At 39.1% G+C, this 26,857-nt stretch overlaps 1 protein-coding gene across 4 annotated transcripts in view; it reads left to right on the top strand.

Moving 5' to 3' along the window:
• Window positions 1–26,857, top strand: part of MYRIP (myosin VIIA and Rab interacting protein) — a 236,885-nt gene that overhangs the window by 181,114 nt on the left and 28,914 nt on the right. For all 4 annotated transcript variants that reach the window (XM_064506443.1, XM_026094089.2, XM_064506442.1 and 1 more), the window contains 7 exons: window positions 404–540; window positions 2,227–2,307; window positions 3,016–3,113; window positions 3,450–3,530; window positions 5,103–5,252; window positions 18,628–18,805; window positions 23,105–23,760. In XM_064506443.1, the coding sequence (XP_064362513.1) occupies window positions 404–540; window positions 2,227–2,307; window positions 3,016–3,113; window positions 3,450–3,530; window positions 5,103–5,252; window positions 18,628–18,805; window positions 23,105–23,760 (1,381 nt within the window). The remainder of the gene's footprint in view (window positions 1–403; window positions 541–2,226; window positions 2,308–3,015; window positions 3,114–3,449; window positions 3,531–5,102; window positions 5,253–18,627; window positions 18,806–23,104; window positions 23,761–26,857) is intronic.

Here is a 26,857-nt window from a genome sequence, read left to right as displayed (position 1 = left end):
GTGTATTAATGGGCTAATGGTCCTATATTATCCATAAATCTGTGTAAAGCTTATTTATAAAACTTTCATGTGGTGTTCCAAAGGCTTGTTTATACCTTTCAAATGTTACAGTGTTGGCATTGTAACGTAAAAGGGAGAGCAACTATTTTGATAGTTGCAAAAACAAAACAAAACCTTGAGTAGTGCAAAGTAGATATTTGTTCATTAGTTACCTCTTACATTTTGCCGCAGTACACCAGAAATATGTAAGGTAAAAACTGTAAAAAAAAGTATTCAGAAATTAATATATTTATGCTCTGAGACGTAAATGTTTTAGGGACCTTTTTTGAACAAAAGTGTGGTAAACTGTTTGGTTTTATTTGTTGCATAATTATTACAAAATGTCATGTATTTTCCTCTTTAGACTCCTAAGGACCCAATCTCTGGATTGGTACTATAATAATGTGAAGAGCCGCTTTAAATGTTTTGGAAGTGCCAAAGTCCTGAAGAACTTGTACAAGAAGCACAGACTGGAAAGCGGAGCTTGTCCTGATATAATAGGTAAGTACAACTGTTTTGATGTCTTATTAGCTTATCCACTTTAACACACAAGATGAGACAATGAAAATTCTGAGATTATTTCAAAAGAGTATTTTTTTAAAGTTGTATCTTTTCAAAAATACCATAGTGGAGAGAAAAAAGAGCTGAATTGCCTAGAGAGCTGTTTTAACAGTTCAAAGAGTGTTTAATCTTAATTATGCCACTGATACTGCAGAACTGCTATCTTCAATCCATAAAGTAAATTGCAGTTTTTATTGTGTTCTGCATCCCAAAATTCATCACTATTCTGAGTAGTTAATGAATGAGAAAAGAATTTTTCATTCAACCTTTGCCCTTGAAGCAAAGCATTTCCATGGCCTTTGAAGCAGCATTTGGTTAATGTGCGATACATTTTGTAGGTCTGAGCTGATCAGAACTTAGATTGTCCTCTTTTAGGGTTTTCCTTGCTTAAGGATCGCAAAACTGGCCACTTCTTATTTTTGTGCTGATGTTTGTAAATAGTTAACAGATATTGATTTAATATTGATGGCACCTTTTTAAATAAAGAAACACAATTCTTCCTTAACTATGGTATTATGATGCATCACCCATAAGAATAGTAATTGGTGATGCAAAAGAAGTTAAAAGAAGTAGTATTTTGTGTCATGTTGGTAACTTAGATTACTCAAAGTACAATAAGCTTAATCTTTGAGCATGAGATTTTGTTGGCTTTATTGGACCAGATGCTTTCCTAAGGTAATTCTTTTGAAATCTGTACAGAGACTATAATTTTTCTGTAGTCTTTAGCTTGTCTTTTTCTGAAGTTACCTAGGATGATAAACAGACCGTGTAATCCTGGGTGAAAATTTTAAGTGTTTCTTTTGAACGTTGACCTAAAAGCTTGTAGGTAAAAGAGGTGACCTCTGCATTACATTCTGATTTGTTAGTCTTTTTGGTTTCTCTGTGTCAAATTAATATTTCTAGAGAAGATTCCTTAAAAGTTGAGAACCAATATACATAAAGGCACAAATGCTAATTCCAGTGAAGACAGAAGTGGGACAATGGAATTAAAAACTAAGAGGATGGACCCTACAGAACTTTACTATTACGTGTTGTCTTTACTTCAGTCATAGTCGCACTGCATTTGTACTTAAAATGGAACTGTGAATGATACAATGACAAGTTGGAGTAGCATATGCACTGTCTGTGATACCTTTCTAAGAAAGGTCTATGGATCTAAATGTCACTGCTGACTTTCTACCCTCTGTGTGACTGTTGGATAAACCTTTTGTTCCATTGGAAGATAAATACTAGTATACGTCTGGATTTTGACTTTTTTATACAGCATTGCCCTTTAAAATATACAATCTATTTCAACGCCAAATGTCATATTAAAAGCAAATTCCCTGCACTTAATGCTCACCATGTACATTTCATATTTTAGTAGCTTCTTCCTCTCTCTCTCTTTTGCTGTACAAATAATTTTTTCCATCCAAAATGAATACAAGGTCTTTTGTATAAAGGCAATCATGTTTTGTACAAAAACTGCTGCAATCATGTTTTATACAAAAGCTAGTAGGAATTTTCCAGTTATCCCTCTTTTTGTGTAGTGTCATCGTATCTTGAGAGAATATTCTAATCTAATAATCTCTCTGCTGTTAACAGGTACTTCTTATACTAATGTGCTATACTGTCTTTTTTGAGCAGAAGGAGATTTTTTTGAAGGAAGCTTAGAAAATGAAGGAAGCATTTGTGGCAGTGACTCTACATTCTACAGACAGACAGAAGGTACACTGCTAAAAACTCATTTGATTAAAACCCAGTTCCTGTGGTTGAAATGATTGGACAAATAGCCTAGAGTGCTGATAAGTCTTGTTCACAGACCCAACAATCTTTGAGCAAAATACAAGAAAGTCCTTTGTGTTCACATATACCAGGCTGGGATTTCTTGCTTCAGTATTCCAGCTAATGCTCATTTATTTTACCATGTGTTCAGTGTTGGTTTCTTCTCTCCTGCTTCCTCTCTTATGCTCATAAATGTATTCTTTTTCATTCTTCTTCTTGGACCCTGTTGGTGTTTATAGGAAGCTTACAAATTTTCCTGTTATGATTGTCTCCTAACTGTTTTGCTGGATTCTAAAATAAGCAGCATAGAATTACCATATTTTATTCTATAATATTTAAATTAAAAATGTTTATATCCGAAGTGTTATTTGTCTTTTTCAATTAGAGGTAAAACATAAATTAAGACAAATTACACCCTCTCTGTTAAAGATGTTTATATTATTTTGCGTAATGATGGGTTGAGGAACTAAATTTTGTCGTGAACAATCTGGATTTGGGTCTGGGACGAATCTCTGCAGCAGCCTATACCAAAGTCTTATGAACTACTCAGATCTGAAAGTATGTTCAGAGTATAGATCTGAATTTTGCAGCTCATGTTGCAAAATGTAAGTATATAATGAACACGGTAATTTCATCTTGTCCTTCATCCAGGACACAGCATGATGGATACCCTTGCTGTGGCCTTACGTGTTGCAGAGGAAGCAGTGGAAGAAGCTATTTCTAAGGCAGAGACCTACAGTGACAGTCTGGTAACATTTTCTAAAACATTTTGTTGATTTGTATAGAACAACTCTGTTTCTTCTAATTTGAATAGTGGCAGAAAGACAAGTAACTATAAAAGAAAATATAAAGAAGTAATGGTTATTTTCATACATCACCTAAAAGTGATTTTATCAGGTGTGGTGTGGGTTTTTTGAACTTGCGTTCAAGATGCATGTTGCATTTCAAAAAGTGACATGCAATGTAAGTACCTGTAATTTCTTCCTGCCAACAGGAGATATTACTCATTTCCTTATCTATACCATTTTTGTGGAAAGGCTATTTTAATGTGATTTTAGTATCTGTAGATGTCCATTTCCATGCAGGACAAGCAGAACGAGGCTTGTTATTTGCAAGAACACAAGGAGGACCTCATAGAAGAGCTGGCCACAACCATCGTACAGAAGGTATGCTCCATGTTTTTGCCATGGCTTGTTTTAATGGCCAAAACACAGTCCTATAGTATGGTGACTGACTGTATTAGCTAACAGGTAAAAGAATGACACCAGTGTGGAAGTACAAAGTAAATGATAGGTTGCAACTTTAACTATCGCAGTCTAGGCCTAATCAGCTCTATCTGACAGAGAGATCAGTCTATAAATAACCTTAATCCAGTGCCTAAACTGATGGCCTCTGCCTTCAGAGCTGAGATGCCACTCTCTCAGGTCCATGAGGCACTTACTGGGAAGAAGAGGCTCCTGCTTTCTAGAAGTTTATGTCTGTACTTCTCTCCCCAAAGGTACAAAGTTTCTAGTGCAAAGGAGCAGGGCTCTTTAGCATACCAACTCTACCAACCCTGGCATCTACAACAACTACAAATAAAACACTGATGATTAAAATATGATTCCGATAGTGATGCTATGAGAGAGACCCAAAAGATCCCAGAACTCTGTGTGTGTCTGATTTATGCAGCCTTTTCTGGAAAGTTCCTTCTTCTCCCTGCAAAGCTGGCAGTTGGCACTGACACAGTGCAGAAATGGGGGGCAAGTGGGAATGAAACCCCCTTGAGTTTGTCTAGACAGTCTGGAGTAAGGCAAAACAGGAGCAGGAACAGAATGCTGCTGAGCTCTAGTGATCAGTAAGGTGATCAATCTACTTGGTCTGTCTCCTTCCATGTGAATTAAGCTAATTACCACATCTGTTTTAATGTATTTAACAATGTGTGGACATCACACCAGGAAAAGAACATGTTGCTTATAACGATATCAAGAAAAGCCAGAAGAGTATCAGCTCAATGGGTTATAATCTGCCTTCTTTTTAACAGGGATGTTAGAAGATTAATTCTTCTTATGAGGTCTTTGACAGTGCAGAGGCCATCTCAGCTGAGGTTGAATTGCTACCACTTTTGTCAAAAGCTGTCTAACAATGAGGTCTTTTATGACATAGAATAATATTCTGTAGCTATTTTAAATTGGAATCAGAAAAGTTGTGGAAATGATGTGTGGCAAGAAACAATCTGTTAATATAGGGAGATAAGTAGTCGATATGATCTTCTCTCTCTTAAGACAGTGTAGATTTTCAAAGGCAAAAATAGCACCTAGATGCTTAGGACCTCTTTGTTTTCAATGGGAATGTGTCCAGATGCCATGGGAGCCTTTGAAATTCCCCTCATATCCGGTATTCTATGTTTCTTTGCAAACATGCTTATCTGAGAAAATTCTTACACTTAAATACAGCTAAAGTTTAAAGTGTTATTGGTAGGAGCAGGTTTCCACATATATTTAATTCAGCTCTGATGTTCCTACAGGCATTTATTATGATTTACTGTATCAATGCTTATGCATTTGCAAGCAGTGTGACTTCAGATGAGAAGAAATGCCTGCAGGTTGTCAGAATCATCCTTGCATGAACTGGAGCAGAAGCAAAGGGAAACTCAAATGTTCTTCCCAGGCAGTTTGTCTTGAGACAGAGTTAATATAGTTTGCTCCATATGGCTCAGACAGTATTTTCCAAGTATCATTTTTTCCCCAATCTTACAGATTATAAAGAAGCAGAAAAGCAAAACTGAGCAGACTGAAGCTGACTTTGAATGGCCACCATCCAGGAGCAGTGGCCTGGCATCTGTTGCTGTCTCCGATCAGAGTATGCTGACTTTTCCAGGGAGTCGCAGGGGGTCTTACACATTATGGGTGAGTGACTAAGCACAACTATTGATGTTTTCTGCTGCACAGAACTAGAAGATTGGAATCCTGTATGAGTACACTTCCTGGAATGGTATGTACAGTCTTGCAGGAAACTGGTGTTAAACCTGTGTGTGGACAGGCATGTCACTCAGTTGCATGCTTTCTGTAGCACATCATTGGCTTTGGAAGTACATCACAGACATTGTATTGTACTGGTGATTGTGTTGGGGGCTAAATTCTTACTAGTCAGGCTACCGGCAGTCTTGCTGCTTAATATGAATGTTAACAGGACTTGATGCCTCAGGGTCTATTCCTTAAAATAATTTTTATGTTCAGTTAGCTTTTATTTGGATTTTTGCTGAATGTTTTTTTTCATTTTTTGTATAGCATTAGATTTCTCTAATGTGTTCATTTTGTTCCTTAGCCATCTTAAAGAAAAGTCACCACCAACAACAAAAAAATAAACACAACTGTAGAGCACCACTTATGTCTTGTGTTATACTGAAGAGTATTTCCTCCTTCTTTCACTTTATCTCAGCACAATGCCTTTAGCTCCTGCTATAAAGCGGAAGAAAATCTGACAAGCTGCATTAGTAACATTTTAGGAAGAGTGGCTAGGGAAAAGAAGTGAAAACAAGCTATAAGCTTGGATAGGCTATTTCACAGTTGGAGTGTGAGGACAGTGACAGATGAGTCCCAGTGAATTTTGCTACAGTGGTTTAAGCTGCTGCTTCAAATTGTCCTGCTTCTGTGCCAGTGCACCCCTCCCTGCCACAGAGAAGAGCCTTTGGAATTGAATATGCGCTGTGCCTCACTTCCCAACTTAGTTTGCTGGCTTACACTGCCAGTGAAAATAGATTTATCTCAGAATATTAGACTGTGGACTGGAACTGCTGAGATATGGACACACATTCTCTTCCCCCGCCTATTTCCAAATTGGTGGCAGTAATGCCTTTAAGCTGCTGTTTTTTTCTGAGCGATCACAACTCAGAGTGAGCATGTTTAAGCACCTTGCTCTATAGCACCTAGGCAACTTGCTTGTAGAACTTAACAGCTGCAAGAGAGAGAGTTGATTTTGTCTCTGATTTAACCGAGGTTTTTTCCTGGTGTTTTTAGGTCAGGACCTAGGGGAACACACTGTTCAAATCCTCAGTTATTACCTCAAGAGCTTGTTGTTCTTCTGATCTGGAGAATTAAACTTGAACCCAACACATTTTGAAATTCTGTTCTGAAATGGTTCTCCATTGGTTTGGGAAGTAGTAGACTTTATGGAAAATACTTATATATAATTATTATAAATATTTAGGAAAAATGGCATGCACAGGTGGGAACAGGCACAGTGAACATCAGATCTTACGCAGCCATCAGTCAACGCTAGAGATCCAGATGCGTTCACTACTTTATAAGAACTTTCCACTCTGTTCGGGGTTTTTTTGCCACATTCATCAGAGCTGGATCTGATTGTCTTCCCATAGTGCATTAACGAACATGAATGAATTTGGCCATGTGTTCTGGATTCTCTCACCCTTTCAATAAATTCAGTTTCTGCAGTGCTGCATTTTGCTTTGCTAGGGTCTTTTTATTGTTTGGTTTTTGTCCTTGCATGTGTTTACTTTTGCTTTGTTTTGAATAGAAGAGAATTTTCTTAGTATAAGTGGACACCCTTGGAAAGCTAGTTGCCCCAGTAGCTAACGCAGCTTCAGTTATGTTAACCTATTAGCCTAACAGAAATATAGTCATACAGGCTCTAACAAAGTGTCTACTGGCAAGTGTACTAAAAGGCAATTCATGCAGAGCAAACACAGAGCAGTTACTGCCTGCTTGATTCTGAGCAACAGCACTGAAATGACTTGAAGTCCTTAGCTGAGTTTGCTTTCCTTTCATTTTTGCTTTCAGTCAACTGTGAATAGTAAGCGTGCGTCTGTCAGCTGTTTTGGAGGGCTGAATTGCATCAGTTTGTCTTACGTTTATAATTTGAGAAAGTTACCTTTTCTGCGATAAGTATTGCAATGTTTTTATTTTCCAAGACAAAAGCCTAAATTCTGCAGAAACTGGAAGCTTCCATTGGCATGGGCCAGCGGCATTGGGCCTTCCCAGAAAAAGCTTCTTGCTTCTCCCAGGTGGATTTTGGAACTTTGAGTCCAAGCTTGTAACAGCAAATTTTTGTTGCTGCAGTACAACAAACCCCAAACCCTTGATTTTTGTGTATGCACCTTACTGCTGAGCTGTGTTTGTTGGCTTAATTTGCGCAGAGATCTGCCTATAATGATAAAAAACCCTTTCCTGTTAGTGTGTGCCACATACTAACAAGGGGGCTCTTGCAGCAGAGTTATGAGGGCAGATGCTCCTAGTATAACTAAGGTTTTTGTGGACAGTGTACAGGACAGTATTTTTCCTTTCGAAGTTAGCTCAAGTTGACTGTTACTGAGGTCAGAGTTATATACATGGACCAGTTTCCCAATTAGGATTATTTAGATAGAGCTCTCTCTGTTTAAGACTTTCTTTGTTATCTGGCAAACAAATTACTGCTTGGCACAAGCAGAGGCAGGACAGATTAAATCAAAGGGAAGCAGAAACATGATTAACAAAAGCAAGGCATGCAGACAAAAAGGGAAGTAAGGGCAGCAAATCTTAAAGCAGTTACATTTTCATAATGTAAAAGTGGAAATCTGTCCTACAGCAAATAATTCAGTATCTCTTCTGTGCAAAAGATAATACATCAGGTTTAGCAAGCATGATAAAGCTAGTAACTTTGCATGCTATAAAACAGGACATTAGAAACTTGTTTTTATTATTGCATTGCTTTGTATTATCGATGTCCCTTGTTTACAATGAGAGGGGAAGGGGGAGCTTTACTAATCTAAAATATAACTGTCTGATTATTCCTGGCAAGCAATTTTTCTTCTAATCATTGCTATTTATGTGCAGCTCATCCATATCAGCCAGAAAATTCAGGTGGGCTCTAGAGGCTCTCCAAGACCTCTCGCTCATCTGGAATCACTTTGAAATGATTGTTAAACAAGTTAAGCTACCTCTTTGTAGTGTAAAAGTAAATTGCTATACGCAAAGAGCTTGAGCTGTAGAAACTGCGGGCAGCACAGTGCCAAGAGAGCAACTGCATGAGACCTGCTTGATTGGAGCAGATCTATTGATCTCCATATTAACAGAACAAAAAAAAAAATCCTATGTCTTCCTGAAATATATTATTGACTGCTAAACTGCAGTGTTATGGGGTGGCCTTAGCTATAGATACTGTCTTTTTATGTTTTTTAGGTTTGTTCAAGATCCCTTGCCCATGCTAAAAATGCTGATACAAGGCTGAATATTCTATTTCCCCATCTCATAAAAAAGGATGGATGGTGCCATCTGTTTCTCATTATTGATATGCAAAGGAGGTATGATGTTAAGAAAGGAGGAGCTTAGAGCAAAGGATGGATGATTCTGTCCTCTGTCAATTCATTTCCATCCTGTATGTCACTGCCACTGAGAGCAAATGACCAGTTGGCACATTATATCCCATTTATACACTGATGGAATGCAGACTTCCTGGTGTGCTTTAAGTGCTGTATTAGTGGTCTTTATTTTACAGCTAAAAGATTGCATATATAAACAGAAGCTCATCCATAATTTAAAGTATTTAAAACAGCTAGGGATATAGGGAAAGGAGGTTTTCATTAAATTCACATTATGATGCATCTCAAGGGAAAGAGAAATTTACTGGTTAAACTAATAATGAGGTCCACAACATGCTGAGAGTTATTTACTTTTTTTTTTCCCTTTCCTTTGATTTGTTTTAAAAAGAAAGTTCCACAAGCCTGAGGTCCAACACTGCTTTGGAAATCACTGCAAGGTGCAGGTGCTCTGTGCCTTTGTAGGTTGTCCCAAGCAAATATTTGAAGAGAACCTTTTTGAGGAGGAATCCCATTTAGCAGTCATATGATGCGGTGGGAAAACTGCTTCAAATGAGGGAGGCACTGTAGGAAGGGCATGCGAGCTGACACCACCTATCACTTGTCAACAACTCTAAATCAGAAACATTGTATTTATGTCCAATTAATAAATATCTCACATCATATGGAAGATGGAGGTTTTAGCTTTTATACATGAGCTGGGACCAGAATATTGCAAGATGGTACTGGGTTGTGCCCCTAGTTCCAGTGAGGCAGGTGCGTACTTACCAGGAAGCCCATCGGAGGGATTCTGGTAGGTTAGTCACTGTCTTGTTTTCTTCCATTAAAAGCCAACAGCAGCACCTTCTTCTCTGCACAGCCTAGCACAGAATGGGAAAGAACAGTAAACTCTGATAGATAAAAGCACTTGGTACTTTAGAAAATAATGGGTCTTTTTTTCATATTTATAATGAGAAGATCTTCCTTCCTTTTAGTACTTTTTAGGTTACATATCTTGCTGTAACCTGCCGACATTGCAGGTGCAAAATTCCCTGCATGTCCTGGAACTGTTTAGGATATTTATAAAGGAATCTTTCTTTTTTTCTTCCCTTCTGATTCCTGGATTTGAGCCTGTCATTACCAGCAAATGCAGCCAAAGATGGCAAAGCCGTGCAGGCAGGAATATTCAACATTTTTGGTGCCAATATCACAGAGACATCTTAAAGTCTGAACCAAGAGCCTTACCATCCAGCTACCAGTGTCCAGTCAATCTTTCACAGTATGTGCTAGACTTGGTGTGATTGTGATGTGCAGTGGAAGACTATTTTTATGCAGTGTAAAGTTCCATCTCCTTGGAGAAGTGATCTGGCATTACCTGACCATATGGCACTTTGTGCATTTCAGATCCAGACAGCCATATCCCTAGTAATCTGCTTGATATCCCTCATTCCACTGCAGTACAAGGATAGAATAGAACTGCTTCTGGCAATCCCGACTCAGACAATTAGTATTGCTTTTTAAAGCTTCAGGCTGCTAAATAATCAATGCAAGACTAAACATGACAGCATTGTCCTTCTGAAGTTTTTGTAGCTCTAGCAGAAGATTACTGATTCTTGGTTACACAGCACCGTGCATGCACTTGACAAACATCCAAGAAGACAGTTTTCTAGACCATTATGAAGGATGGTATAGGATGCTTGCTATATGACCATACAGATGCAGGCCTAAATTCAGCTGCATTATGCTTATTGCTAGCAAGCCAAGGTAGTTTTTAAGGCATGAGAGGGAACAGAAAAGAGGACAGAAAAGAAGATGGCCATCCTACAATTTTATTTTGAAAGAATTTAGATGATATGTTGTTGTTTCAATTTCAGCTTTATTTATTTTGTTTTAATGATGCTATCTTAACACAGTGCTGGGTATTACAAAGCTTTAAGTTCTAATTTAAAACCTGTGATGCTCAGAGATAGGCTGCTTGACAAATCCTGCTTTATTTTCAGATGAAATCATGGTGTATATTGTCACAGCAAGAAACAAATAAAAACAGAATACTTAAAGCTCTCTCTGTCAAGGAGGTGTTTGAGTAGGACATGCAGTGATTGTCTGTGATGGGCGAGTGCTCTGCTGATCATAATATTGTAGACAAGGATGAGACCTGGACATGAAAGGTTGCTCAGTGCTGTGAGCAACCTGGAAATTAATGAAAGAAGAAGAATCATATTCAGTAAAGAGTATTCTTTTGAAAAAGTGAGTTTATGTGTGAGGCTGCAATTAGACTTGAGATGAAAATGCCAGCTCGCCTCCTTTCCCTACCCTTTTATACACATGCACTCTTCCAATGAAGTACAATACTGCTGATTTAGAATCATATTGCTTTACACCAGAATAGGGATCTGGCCTCTTAAGTTGCTCAGCTTTCTCATCTGTAAATAATACAGTAATATTTTCATCACAGGATACTAACAAAGCTCTCAGTATCTTCGGATGGAAGATGTTATGCAACTGGAAAGTATCTGCACTGTTTGTTTGTTTTTTGAAGAGGTATAGTAGAAAATTCAAAGTTCAAGAGGAGGGAAAAAGGATGGGCCACTGTGGGAACAGGTGAGAAATAACGATCAAACTAATAAAGAGTACCTGCAAAGACACTCTTTAACTACTACATTGTTATATCTTCTCTTTATTCCTATCAAAGTATTTAACAGTTGATTTACCATCAACTTTTATGGACTTATTCACATACATCCATGACACTGAACTAGGTATTTTTTGCTCCTAGCACTTTTGTAACTTGGTAGCTACCTAAGTATGATATCCAGAGGTCCCTTCCAACCTCAACCATTCTGTGATTCTGTAAGCACAATAAAAGGATGCTTACACTCATCCTTTGGATCCAATATTTAAATATCCCTCATTTACTAGCTTACAAATTCCTTGCATAAAAAACAATAGCATTTTCATGTATGTAGCCTGCTTATTAGTTAAAAAAAATTAGTCCATCAACTCTTTGGGTTATACTTGTATGTGGTAATATGTAGAGCTACTTGCATGCTCAGCCTCAGTGTGTTTCCTGGGGAAAAACTTCCTGTCTCTCTTCCTTGCAATAACGCTCTGGATCCTCAAGATCAGCCTATCCACTCCAAATCAAAACAAATCCACACCCACATGTGGCTCTACATATGATTGCACACCTGTGTAATTCATACTGCTGATAGACCCCCTCCTGATTAACTGAGCATTACCTGGGAACTCCTTTTGAAGCAGCAGTGATTTTTTTAGGGACCTGAGGGGCAGGTAGAAGGATGGTAAACCCCCCTAAAGCACAGCCAGGCTGTGTCCATGTCACTAGTGAACAAGCAGCCAGCTTGGTCAGGCCATGGAAGGAGGCTGCCCTGAGGCTTTTGCAGGGGGATGGAGCAGTTAATGTTGCTTTCTCCCAGTCTGTTACTCAAGCATTTACAGACAGCACTTGATGCCTGAGTGCATGCTGCTGCTAGAGGTGGCATTTCAGGATGGAATGACATCCTAACCATGTTTGAGTCAGGGGATGAAAGAAGGGAGTTTTCTTTCAATTGAATGTGAAAATCTCCCATTCATCTGCCTGTTCTTGCCCCTTTTCAGAAACCTTAGGGATGCTAACAGATACTTTGCCACATACAAGATTAACTAAGGAACAGATGCTTGAAACCCTCGATATTTCACTCCCACTGGTAAATGTCTGGACTGCATACGTTTGAGCAGAGCAAAAAGCACTTCCAGGGGTAAACATGCTCTGGCAGGATGGCACTGTTCTCAAGCTAGTACTGTCTTCTTCCTGGTGTGGGAGTTTACTCACCAAAGGATACATTAGATGTTGATGTTTAGAGATTGCTACTGTATTGGCTTAGGTGGGTGGGACCTGCTGGTTCTGTCTGTGCATCGATTGTATTTATAGAGCACAGATGAGAAGTGGGTGAGATTTTTCTCGCTGCACCACCAACAGGCATAGCCCTACAATTTGCAGCTGAGGAGAAGGGAAGCTTAGGGTTGCATCCAAGTCAGTTCTATATGTGCTGTCAATTCTAGGCTGCGTCCTTAAATAAACAAGATAGTCTTCAAGGCCTAAGTTAACAGCTGCCCCATGGGTCAGAGCTTCCACAGCATGCTGCTGCCCAGATGCTAAGGTGCCCTCCCTGTTTGCAGCCCCACTGTGGCGGTCCTGGCATTTGCAAGGGCTCCTGCAGTGATGACCTCGCAGCTGTCCTACCATATGGGGCAGCAAGGCCTCTCAGTCCCACCTGAAGCTGAGAGAGAAGTGAGAAGAAAAGCATGCACAATCCAGAATGGCCTTTGTAGAGTTCGGTCACTTGCTTCTGGGATATATTTTGGATTACCACTTGAGCTTCTATTTAGAAGCCAAGAGGAATTGTCCATTGGTGATACACTTCTGTTTTTTGAGAAACAATGTAGAGGAAAATCGGTATATTCTCTCTCTAAAGAATATTCGAACATATATGAAAGATTTATCCAAGATAAATAAATTAATCCATAGATTATCAATTTAGGATTAACATTCTTAAGTGTCTTTTACAAAACATTGTTCTTGCATTAGCTTATTTACTTTGTTTTTATTTATTCAGTGTTCAAAAGCATGAACTCTCAAATTATGTTACAACATAGACATTCAGGAGATGGAATATTTGTATTCGTTAAGTGATAGGAGGCGTATGGGATTACTTTCTGTTCACTGCCTCTTTAATTTTCAGAAACCACATTGCCGTATTATTTTTTTGCAGGCCAGCAGTGAAACAGGAGTATACATGGAAAAATCCTTCTTTTTAATGCTATCCCAGTATAAGATGAAGAGCGAGTTTTCTCCAGCAAGACAGTTACAATTATACATCAGAAATCGAGAATAATCATGTGCCTAGAATTTCTTTTTGAACCAAACACCTTACGACAGATGCCAGTAGGATGGGTTTAGTGGGAAAAGGCTCATCTAAGCAAAGTCTTTGGAAATGCTTATCGATACTGTAACTATATTTTGCAGGCTGTGCTGTACTGTACTGCATACCTCCCAGGAAGGATTGGGGGGGGGGGGGGGCATATGGCTCAATGACCTGCTTGGCTGCAGTGCCATCTGCCGATGTAGTGATTTATTGCAGTGACCAACAGTTGCAGTACCTTAGTATCCATCTGACTGCAAACGTACAGGGCAGCTTTGTACTTCATCGAAACTAAGTACATCTGAAATAGCAGCTGATTCTCAGCTTTTTAGCTGTCAGAAGAATCAGAAGTTCTGGTTAGAAAAGGTGCCAGTAGCTTTAGCTGTGGGGAAGGGGAGGGATCTTGACCTCTCATGTCTTCCTAAGTAGGTACCAAAGCTACTACATTCTTGCCTCCTTTTGAAAATTGTGTTTAGGCTGTGGTAGTATTTGGATGGTCTGGGCAAATGTGCTGGGTTCGTTCATCTTCCCTGCAGTGCTTGCTGTAAAATGAATGTATTGATGGGCAATTCAGGTAAGCAAATGCAATAATAAATTCTAACATCCTCCAAGATATTTGTCATAGGTCATGGTTCATGCTAAGGTGAAATCAAGAGTGAACAAAATCCAAGACGAAACATCTGAATATCAGCATCTATTGGTGCTTGTAATGACAGATCAAACTGCAGCATCACTAGAAAAAGTTGGCTAGCAGGGAATTCTAATCCTTTTGTCAAGTTTGCACTGATATACTTCACACATGAGATCTTCATGCTGTTCAAGTTTGTAGGCAATTAATGAAGATTAAGGGCCATGGTTTCTCCATCCAAGCAGTAATTGCCCCTTGTTCTGATGCCAGCTGATCCAAGAGTCTATAGGTGTAGCTAGCCTGACCTCTGTGATCTCTCTGCATCCATGCATAGGGAACCTACATGGAGCCCTCAGGTACACTCTTCAAGTCTGTTCCCTTATGTCTAATGTTTTGCTTCCTCTATGAAAAATGACCCTTGTGGATCTAGAGATGAGCTCTTACCTCTGTGACAGAGGAGGCATGACTGCAGCATGGGAATGCGTACTGCTGCCTGCCAAGGTAAGAGTGACAGTGAGGACAGCAGCATAGTTGGTAGCCGTATTAAAGCCCATGCAACTGTAGCTGTAGAGTTGTTGAGTTATCCATGCCAGCTGAGCTGAAGCTAGTGCAAGTGTGCTAACCTCGGTTAGAGCTTTTGCTGTATAACCCACACCAAATGACTTACTTGCTAGTTTATCTTTGCGGTTAATTGCAAAGGAAACGAAACAAGATCTTGAGTCATTTGCACTTCAGGTAACAGTCATCAGTCAGGCCAGTGACAGATCAGAGATGAACTCATAGACAAACATTTGCTTTTGTGCTCTGAAAAAAATGAGCATCTCTCTGTCAGTGTACACTGATTTGTTCTCATCAGAGGGCATACTTCTGTTGCCCAAGCCTGGTGCAGGAATAGGTATTGACCCTTCTTATTTGTATAATTATCAGGTTTACCTGTGGTAAACTTCCTCTCTGACTGGACCCTAAAGTTTCAGCACGCAACTTAAAAGAATCAGCTTGTCTGGGACAAGCTTCCAGTATATTTTTTTGAGATCCTATGTTGCCATACCACATGGGACTGTTTCTACATTGTCTTTCCTGTGCTTCCCTGTTTTTCAGTGCCTTTTGTCCCTTTGAGCCCTTTGTGCCAATCTTCTCCCTGTTCAAATCCTTCAGGCTATCATGTAGAAGTAGTCAGTCTGAAGGATGTCTGCCCTACAGTGTAGATGTATCTGAGTCAACTTTAAATTTGCTCTGTCAGTACTATTAGCAGTGTCACTGCAGAAGCACAGGTCTGAGGGCAGGGTTTGCTGAGCCGCTCCAGTGAGTTTTGCCACCCATGTGGCATTCTGCATTGTCATAGCTAAGCTGTTAGCTGGTCCCAAGTTAGTTGAAAGCTAACTGCAGAAACTGCCGTTACTGTCATGCAACCTTTCCTGTGGTTTTTATGAAATGGTGAGTAGGCAGGTGAGAAGCTATCATTTAAACAAAACACCAGAAAAGTTGTCAAAGCTACAGATTTTACATAAATAAGCAAAACGTTACTTTCACTGTCTAAGCCCAGGTTACCTTTCAACACACTAGTTAAGTTTTTCCTGATTCTTTTTTCAGCTTCTTATGATTCAATTCTTAAAGTAATAAGGGTAAATAGATAGTAGTGATTAAACTGTAGAATATTCCTTCTTCTGGGTTCTCTAGTATCTGTTATCCCTCCGTGTCTGCCTTATACATAGCCAAAGAAGGAGCCTTAGGGGAATATTCATGGTACTGTGTAAACAGTGAGAGCTACAGCAACTTGCTGCTTTCAGTATGTAACAACTTTAACACAAAGTTTTCAGAGTAAATGGCAAGCATGGATTGGACCTAACTGAGCATAAGGATGGGAAGTTGTGTAGTCCTTCCTTTACAACTAAGTGAAGTGAGCCACAGCAGAGTTAAAGCTTGGCATAGTTCAGGCAGCAGCTTTGTGGCAGAATTGTTTATATCGTTCATATATCCTGGCTTTCACCAAATTACACAACAGGATGAAATCAAAGTTTAAGGAGCAAATTTGTATACCAAAACAGTGTGTTTAACTGTCTGTATTGTGTTTAGTTATTAACCTTTCTACAGTAAAGTTGAGTAGATATTCAGATTATCTTGATCAGGTAAAGGTCTAGTTTGAGGTTTGAAACAGCCTATGTTTATAGCTGAAGTTTGTAGAAGTGGATGTAATTCATTTGAAGGATTCCTCCTGTTGATTCAGTACCCCGTTCCTTGGCTAGTTCTAAGGGGCTTCTCGGCTGGGAAGCCAACGTGCAGGTAAAAGTGACTCTGCACAAAGTTCTGTCAAAGGGACAATTATTTGTCGCTGCAGCAGATATTACAGTAAAATGTGACATTCACCAAAGTCATGAAGATTGAATTCAGCATTTGTAATTTAAAAAAGAATTTAAAAGTTTTTTTTTTATTCGATGTAATCTAACTATGTAAGTGTTTTGTGTTGTAACTTACACATATTACATCACACACTGAACACTTTTGTGTTATATAAGTAAATATGTAATACCACTTGGAATAAACTTAGGCTATACTACAAGCTGGTTTTCAGTAGTTCCTGTCACAGAATTTGAAAGCAAAGAGTCCAATGCATCACATTAGGACCTGTGTCTTTGCATTGACAGGATTAACTAAGTTATGTGATCATGGCAGTTATGTAAAATGTTTGATTTTAGGACAATCATTCTGGCTTTTTCTCCAGAGTTCAGAAGCCAGACTAGTCCCTGGTGGGTGGTTGTGTTTCTTTTTTACTGAAACTGTTTATGAAATTACACTGCTGAGCCAAGGTTTCAGAAAGATTTGTAGTTAATTAATTCTTCTGGCATGGTGTGCTGGTCCTCCCAGGAGCATTTCAGCTGGGAGGAGATGCAGCCAGAAAAGTGGTGTGCGTGTTGCTTTCAGGCCAGGGGGACTCCCAGCAGTGTTTATACTGTCCTGTGAAATGAAGGAACATGAAAATATCTTCAAGTCAAGTTATCATTTCCCACATCTGGAACAGTACAAAGCAGTGCTCTGATGCAGGCAAAGACTGGCCCTTTTGAGATTAACTGTTTTAGCTAATTATTTGTAATTTGAACATCAGTTAAAACATACAAAGATCTGAGAGTGCCAATTTGGCCTCTGTAAAGAAACTGAGCTACTTGAAAGCATGCTTCTTAATGAAACCCTGGTGTATACAGGCAATCTCTTACCAGTGAGGTAATGAAGGACTACGCAGCATTTTAAGTGGTAAGCACTTATAGGAGAAAACTAAATTGTCATTTGAAAAAGTGATCTGTTTTGCCATTCAAGTTGCATAGATATGTATTGTCATCAAAAGCAAAGTTATTAATTAAAAAAAAAAAAAAGATTGTGCTGCAGCAAAATACTGTCGGTCAGATGTTAAAACTTCAGTCAAGCTGCTGTAGCCAAGTTTCTAGAGTTAAACATGTGCCCTGATATGACAGGTGAGTTCTCCTGAAATTGGCAGGACACTGCCAGCTTTCAGAGTTTTTGAAAATCTGGCCGAATTTAAATGTTTAGGTATAGGCTTAGGAATCTAATTTTAGGACAGAAAAATGAATGTGTAGATCTTCATATCTTTGTTTGGGTTTTGATTCATTAGACTGTCTCACATTTCAGGTCCGAAGCTGATGATTTTACTTTTAACTTGGATACTGGGTCAGCTAATGACCTCTTTGTCTCCCCCCCCCCCCCCCCCCCCCCCCCCCCGTGCCTAAGTCAAAAGGACAATGGCTGACCTATCTGTGTGGATCCAGAGGAAAACCCTTTCTCCACAGTAATGATCAGGCTTGATTAACCAATCACAACAGTATTTTACCTCAAGTTGGCTTGAAATGTGACAGTATTGGAAATAGATATGCAGTTGTAGGATTTGTTGAATTCATTAGCAAGATTAAGTAAAACTGCCCAGCATATTGTGCAATATGTATATCCTGGCAAACAAAAGAATTCTGCATTAAAATCAGTTGAGTTGCAGGTTTGTTTCTGTAGAACAGGCTGTTTGTTTGCTTTTTTTCTAATTTTTAACCTCCAAAAATTGTTACAACGGATGGCCTATTGAGCCAACAGTAGATTATCATGTCTCACCACAGTGGGATCTCTTTCTGGCTAGCTTGAATTGGTGCAGTTAGATATCAGTCCTCACCATATATATTCAGACCAACTTCACCTTAATTACTTCTTTCCATCTGGCCCCTGATAGTACAAAAAATTTTCTACCTCCTTGCATAGCATCAGAAATGCACATAAATAAACAATCTAGTGCTAAAACAATTCTTTTGAACACATTAAATTCCATCTCTTGATGCTGGCAGATCCCACACTTGCATGGGTAACTGAATATTCATGCTAATTACGGTAAAGAGTTTAATAATTAGTTGTTTCTATTTTTAAATTATGCTCTCTGATTTTTATTCCCACAGAGGTCTCAGTCTGCATTCTCCCTGGCTAGTGAAGACATGCCCAGTAAAGGTCTAGACCCTGCATCTTCTGTGACTGAGGCTCTTTGGAGGCAGCAAAAAGGACAATTCAGGAAACAGAAGGAACGCAAGCTGTCTGCATTACCCAGCTGGAAAAGTGTGGACAGGCTAAACGAAACAAGTAAATGTTTCTAGTATGAATTTTATTCTTTTTTGGTTCTCGCCCCCTGTGGAATACATAAGACTTAAAGCAAGGACCCTTCTCCAGGAAATTTCTGCTGACTTCCATGTTTGTAGGTGTCACATGTACAAATGTCTGTGAGAATTCAGTGATGCTAAGTGACCACAGTTTTATTGAGCTATGTCACTACTTACTCTGCCATTGTTTTTTTCCACGTAAGGATTCAAAAACTGGGTCTTAGAGGAGTTGATTTTGAAGTTTTAGTCACCATTAGGCATGTAACTTGCATGCACATCAGAGCTGCTAAGACACAAGAGGCCAGGGGGCCTACATTGTTGCTTGTTATCTGCTATCCAAGTGAAGGAGCTTGCAGTTGCCCACAGTCACCCTCACCTATCTGCAGATAACACTGAGTTATCTGCTTGTCAGCTTACATGGTAAACTGAACAGTGAAAGAATCCAAGTTCAGGATTCCCCCTTGTACCTTTATTTTTAACTCAGATGAATTCACGAGTGCAGTGTACTGTGCCAACCTACAAACAGCTGTTTCTGCAGAGCTGTGAGGAATCTCTATGGATAGGAACATCACAGACAAGCAGTGCCCTTGGATCTGTGTCCTCTGTCTTTGTGTGGGGTAGAGATGCCTGTGACCGTGGACCATGGGTAGTGAAGAGCTTCATGAGTCAACCCTTTTCCAGAATCAGCACCCTGGGACAGAGTGCAGTTCCCTGCTTACTTCTAGATGACATAAGTACAGGCTGTCATTGAAGAAGGGGGAGAATCCTGCTCTTGTGGGTCACATCTCTGCTGCCTCTCTTCTTCTAGCCTTGATATTTATGAGGTCACAAGAGTATAGCATCAAGCAACTGCTATGCAGAAGAGTTAGTTTTTATCCCCACAGTTGCACTAATGGTTGTGTTGGCACAAGGGAAAGGGCAGAACTGCCCATTCCAGCAGTGACATGGTATAGCAAAGCTGACCTACCTGCTGCTGTTGTCCTCCCATAACCAGGGCTACTTGTTCTTGTTCCGTCTCTTGTACCAGCTGTTGAGCCCATCTGACCCCTGTAGCAAACCGGTTGAGGAAGCTAAGCAAGCAGAAAACTTCGAGTGAGTTTATTGGTGGTGTAACTCTCTCAGCTGACTCACTAGGCACTGGCAAAACAGAAGTCACCAGAATATATGGTTGAGTGTAGTTGGGACCAGGGAGTGGGACTGCCCATTGAACAGCAGCTAGCAATTAGATTAGTTTATCTGTAATGCTAATTGACAAGGTGGGAAGCTGCAAATGAGACAGTGTGACTACCCCCCTTTGGTGAATAATGCGATAGTACTAAATTCTGACTTAACTAAGTATGTATTACATTGTGAATTGCTCATACAACCTCCTGTCAGAAGTGTTGTTCTCCTGGGCAGCATTTTAGGCGAAGGCCTATTTTCAGTAAAGAAGTTAATTGGGTGCTTAAATTTAAGCACCCACTTCAATCCCATTGAAGTCAACTCTTCAGCAATTTGGTACTTATCAATTGCTCAACCATTGCAGAATCACAAATTGACCCACTTTCCTTTCAGGTGCTCTACTCAGAGGATTTGCTTTGCCTTGTTCATCTGAGAACCACATTTGTGAGGAAATTGAGATGCCTTTTGAGCTATATTAAATAGCTGATTGTGTTAATATGTATAAACATGATCTCACCTATGCAGTAGTAAGTAGCGATATATTAGGATACAGAAAAATCTAAGAAACCTTAAGCAAGAGTCTGGAGTGGTAACATCAGTGGGCCTTTTAGTCATGTAGGAAAAAGTTCGCAGTTCATTTTGATTACACGTTACACTAATTTAAATGATGACTCAAGAGCCAAGTTCTGAATTTGAGCTTTTTTCCCCCCTTTACCAACAGAGGCATAGTGAGACTTCTTAAATTTATTCTCATTTTCACACATATAAATTATAATGTGTATCCAAAGAATTGTGTGTAATATCCATTCTTTCATATAAGTACTGTTTTTGGAAAATGAGGAAGTGTTTGACATTACTTGAAATTAAGATAAAACTAACTCAATTTTTTGGATATAAGGTTTTCAATGACTTTCATTTCCACCCTGCTTGCCCACCAAGATGTGATCAACTACTATCCTGTCCTTTCTTTAGTTAGCTGAGGATGTTTGACTGATTCTTCTGTGTAGTTGCTGAACAAAATAAAGGGATATGATTTGGGAGAGAGGAAAGTATAATGATGGGGAACTCCACTGCATTACATTTGTGTAATGTGGTGGAGCTGAATTCAATTTCTGTTGAAGATTTATGTCTTCCAAAGGTGTTTGCTTTGTTGAAAGAAGCAATGTTTTTAGAAAAAGCTTGTCTTTCTCTCATGTGTAATCCTATATTTAATTACTGGGTATAATTGGAAAAAGTGAACAAGCAGAAGTTCCTCATACCTAAAAGCTTGTCTCCTTTTTTTCTTTTTTCTCCTATATCAGCTGTTAAAATAAAGAGTTATTAGTTTTCCCCACACACCTTACCTCACATATTTCCTTAGCTGGTCACTGCTACAAGAACACTGTTACTATTTGATTTCTTTTTAAGCAGGAGTAAGAATGAATTCAGTAACACATTTTCCCAAGTTCTTAGAATTGATGTGAATTTGACAAATGAAAACAAGCCAAACAGACATAAATGAGTAAAAAGTACAAGAACTGTTTTAAATCTTGCCCAGCTCCTATGTTTAATTACCATTTCACTATCGTTTTATTTTCAGGTGGGTGTTTTGGTGGAGGTAGTGTTCCACAGACATTTTTTTCAAAACTCAGAGCACAACTTCTTGCCTCATATTCGTGTTCTGCATAAACAGTTCCAAGCAAAAAAAAAAAAATCATTTTCTTGAGCTCAGGTATTTGTAATGTAGGTGATATTTCTTTGTCACCTACAACACTATCCAGATTTTACTTCTTCCATGTTTAAATAGCAATGTTCTGTTTACAATTTTAGTAAACTAATAGTTTATAATTAGTATTTCTACAGTGTTTTAGAAATGGCTAATTGAGCCTCTGAAAGGAGTCTGTAAGCTGACAGAAGCTGGTTCAGCATGCCGAGATGACTATGTAAATCTTGTAAATAATATGTATATATATAATATGTAAATAATGTAAATATTGCTTATTTGTTCAACTGCTGTGAGAGGTAGAGACATCACACATTCACATTTCCAATTAAGAGACTTTTCAAGTTTATTTGGAAATGGAAAATTAGTTTACAAGTAATGCAAATTCTGTGAATTATACAACACTTCTTGACCATATTTGTGGCATATTTTTTCTCTCAGAATTGTAAAAAACACCCTGAAAAAGTCTAAGAATATAACAGCAACTGTGCTGGGTCAGACTAAAAGCCCATTTAATATAGACTGCAACAACAACAGCAGCAGCAATAGCCATAAGCAAGTGCTTAGGAACGATTACAAGAAAGAGCAAGTATATTGTATGCTGCCTCTGAGTATGCTCCCAACCTCCAGTCACTTTCAGCTTAAGGACTGCCTCAGCTGGAAGCGTTTTTCTGTATATAGCAGTCCTCAGTGGATTTCTCTTCCATATACATAGCCATCTCCATTTTATCCAAGACAAATTTCTAGCATCTGTAACATCCTTTGGCAAGAGGCTCCATAGGTCTGGTTCCCATTACACCCCCCTCCTTTCTTTTGTTTGTTTTGCACCTAGGTTTTACTAGTTTCATTTGATGACCTCTAGTAGTTACACTGGAAGAGATCCCCTGTCAATGCTATTTATGCCATTCATCTATCATGTAGCGTCTCAGTCTTCTCTTCTCCAGCCTGCAGAGCTCTTGCTCACTAAATCCTTTCTTAAATGGAAGCCGTTCCAGAACTTGGCTCATCCATTATTGCCCTTCTCGGATCCTTTTTTCATTTTTCCTTTTCAAGGTGAGGGACCGAAACTGCATGCAGAATTGAAGACATTTGCAAAACATAGAATTTATACATGTCTGTGTATTGATGTTAGCTCATCCTTTCCTAATCCTTTTAGAACAAAGCCATGGTCCAAACACTCTTACGTTTTAAATAGCCATCTCCATAACTTGTAAATGGTGACTTCTTAAAAAAGAGTATGACAGCATGGCTCAGAATATGAGAGAATTCATGTAGCAGCAACACGTACATTTGTTCATTGCTTTTGTTGAACCCTCCAATTTGTGGCCGGTTGACTGGAAACTGGCAAGGAAAATGAGCCTTTCACGCTGTGATAACATAGTGATAATTGAAGAGGTTGTTCTCATTTCATTTTCATAGATCCGCCTCCAGTTTTTCAAAGCACTGATGGAAACTGGGTAGCTTTGCAGAACGTCACATTGCCTCGTCCTCGAATGCTCGCTAAACCAAAGAGTCAAGTATTCAAAGCTTTGGAGAATGAATCCAGCATTGTGTCTGCATATGATGAGATGGGCTCAGACAGCGAGGATGACTATGACTGGAATGTGGCCTTGAACAAGCTGCGTCGGAGACCTCGGCGATTATCAGATGATTTTTATTATACTGATTCCCAGTACAATACTGAATGCGTTTATGGCAATGACCAATATCAGGCAGTAACCTCACCTTCCTCTGGATTATACACAAATACTGAGACACTGTTCTCTGATTCTGAAACATCTTCAGTAAACTCTTCCCAGGAAGTGAAAGGACCTAGCAAACTTCTGTGGCTGCAGAGCAGAACTCAAGGTGATAAGCCCAGAATGGAAAAAAACCATTTCCATGGAGAGCTGGACGTGAATTTTAATCCACAGGCAACCAGCTTGGAGGATTCGGACAGCAGTGAGCCTGGAGAAGTCCACTATGATTTAGAAAAGAGATCAAGATGGTGGAGAAAGAGCAAAATGATCTCTGAAGAATTAAGTGAAGGAAAAAATCACACAAAAACCAACAAGAAGAGTTTAAGCACAAGTCAGGTAATTGCATTTGATTTTACTGAATGTGGTTTCAGAAAAAGCTGGGCAAAACCAGCTGAGCTGTGCTGACAGTAACATGTGAACCCGAAGTAGGAGGAGGGAGTGTTCTTGCAAGCTTTATCCCCCTATGTCTCAAAACTGAGAAGAAGAAAAAGCAAAGTGCTCCATATACCATGAACAGTCTTTGCTTCTTTCTCAAATATGCCACGTCTACCTGATCAGTGACATTGTTAATGCTGTAAAATACAGTGTTCTTGAAACAAGAAAGTCAGAATTTGCAAACAGCTAACAAATGTTGGTGGATTGAGTAATCACCTTTTTTTTTTTCTCCTCTCCTTTTTCTTGAAATAAGAAACAACTCACCTGGCTTGGAATCTACTCTGTGCTGTTTGCAAATGTTCTGGTATGGGATAAAGCTAATGAGCAGAAATTCAGGAAGGGGTGTTTTTGAAATATGGTCCAAGTGACATCTGCTTTTAATTGATCTCTTGATTATGAGTACTGTGTATGAGGATGAGTGTTTACAAACTTTATTTCAAATAATTGTCGTTTGTTAGAAAGCAGACTTTTCCTCCAGCAGAATAAAACAGCTCTAACTTGGAAAAATTCATCATACAACTTTCAGACAGCAAAGTACACCCCAAACATTTGCTTTAAACAACAAGTATGGGATAACCAGAAAATAGAGTAGTCTTTTCAGTTTAGAGTTTCTTCAGGTCTGGAACTCAAATTATGTAAGGGATCCAGTTGACCCACAAAACTTTTCTAGCCTTACAAGCACACATCTAGCTGTAATTACCTATCTGGGTAGGGAGAATACGGAACCCCTTGTCCACGTCCCGTTCCCATATGCTAACTTTCAAATTCTGTAGCAGGATCGTTTCTGTAGTAGAGTAACAGTGAGTCTGAAGCAAGGAAATAAATGCTGTCTGCTCCCCATGCCACCGTCTATAAGCAACTTCATCTAGTCCTTAAAGCCATCTGAGTGTTTTAGGATGTCTGGTATTATTTTTCTTTACTTAGACTGCTAGCCTATATCTCTGATAAAAAGATGTCTACACAACTGATTGTAAGTCAAGGTTAGGATTCTAGGATTTCAGCAGGTTTTTAATGCTGGGTATACTGTTGTTAATTCTTTATCTGTTCCACCTGCTCTTAGGAGATAGGTGTGGGCACTCTGTACTGATTCATTTCTAGTCATATCCTCTTACATTTATGAACTATAGTTGTTGAAGGGGAGTTATGTATGGTCTATGCTCTAATGACATATCAGTGGCCATTAATGACTTCTTAGAACATCAGGCAGAATTACAGAGCTTTCCAGGGATGCAGGAAGACCATTCTTCCTACAGGGACTTCCACATTTTCATTTATGCCTTTGCATATTTGTCCATGTTCTGTGTGTGCATGCATGTCTGTGTTCCTATTGTGGCTTCTGAGTTACTGCTGCTCTGCAGAGAGCAGAAAAGAGCTCACAGGTAAGGTCCTGGAGATGTTCCTCCTGTAGCGAATACAGAGAGGCAGGGAGCTTCTAGACATACTTGACTACATCCTTCAGCAGCTTACAGTGCATACTTCAAAATGCAAGCTGGTGCAGAAAAGAGATTGTCCTTTCCAGTGCTCTTGTGAGTTGCCTTGTACCTTAAGTGCTGTTTATACCTCTCTGTTGTGCTCAAAATGCAGGGGTAGGGATTCTGACCAGTTTTCCCCTTCATTTTACCATTTAGGCCAAAAGAGACTATTTCTGCTGCTGTTCCTGCTCTCCTGCTCCCTCAGTGACAGTGAAACAGGCAGAGATCACACTAGTGTTTCTGAAGTACTAAAATTCTCTTGCAGCACAGAAGATAAGCATACCAGTTACTGAAGAACTAAGAATTTTATGCATAATAATACAAGTGTGTTTGCTTTAGTCTGTGTTTACACACACACACACACACACACAGAGAGAGAGAGAGAGAGCGAGCGAGCGCGCTGATTTGACAGTTGGTGCCTACCTTCAGTGAAGTGTTATTCCAGTCTCCTGTACGTAAAGCACTACTCAGAGCAAGAGTGGACTGGCTCATACAATTTCTAGCAACAATGTTGCTAGGATTGTAAAATTTTAGAAAGCAATTAAAAGAATTCAGAGCATAGGGAATATGATTTGAGGTATGATAATAAATTAACCAGCCATTGTTTATGCTGCTTAGAAAAATGAGGATAAAAGGGATGACAAGGTTTCACATAATCTCCACAGTAATGTATTGATCCTGGTAAAATGATTGAGGCTGAAGCAGAGAGCGCCTAACATATAAGTAGTTTGTACAAAATGACAGTCTCGCTTCCTGGTAAGTTGCAGGCAGCGTAAACTTAAGGAAGCTTCTTTGTGAGGTCTTAAATAAATCATAGATTTTCATATGCTGAGATTATACAGAGAGAATTACCTGAAAACATGCAAAGTGCTCTTCTAAACCATGTTGCATCAGGGCATCAGAAACTGACCCAACTCGTCATATGCAAATTGCTGTGAAGAAGCATACTTTTTTCCTTATTTTACTGGACTGCAGTAATAACATGATTATTTGTTAACCACTGTGTTTTCATGTGCATCGTGGAATGGGATTTCAGTCTTGCAGTCTAAAAGCTTCCCTGCTTCAAATTTAGAGAATCGTAAGCAGTGACATTCTGAAACAATTGCAGTCATTTTATAGCTCACAATTGAATTTCTATTAAAAATTAGATTTTTCTAAATCCAATCCAGTACCTGGATTAGAAAAACGCTGTGGCATTTTTGAAACAGATTTTAGGCTCAAAATAGAAAATAGACACCAAGATGTGTTGTTTTCTCTTTTTACCACTTTATAGTAGGTAAAAGAATAACCCTGCCTTAGTGGGTTACCTATAGAAACGCTGTAAATGCAGTCATGAAGCAAGTGCACGTGGACATGAAAACTGTCTTGATAAAACTGAAGTCCTACTGTAATAAGTTTCTGAAAACTGGATTACATATATAACATAGAAGACTAATATTCCTATGGAATCTGAATTGAGAAGCGCAGCTTCAAGCCACCAGTCGGTGTCTGCAGAAATCTTGGCTCTCACTATATTTTTGAAAGGA

This window comes from Dromaius novaehollandiae, chromosome 2 (assembly GCF_036370855.1).
Source record: "Dromaius novaehollandiae isolate bDroNov1 chromosome 2, bDroNov1.hap1, whole genome shotgun sequence".
Classification (NCBI taxonomy): Eukaryota; Metazoa; Chordata; class Aves; order Casuariiformes; family Dromaiidae; genus Dromaius; species Dromaius novaehollandiae.
Note: the sequence above shows the minus strand (reverse complement) of the source record. Positions and strands in the feature narration are given on the sequence as shown.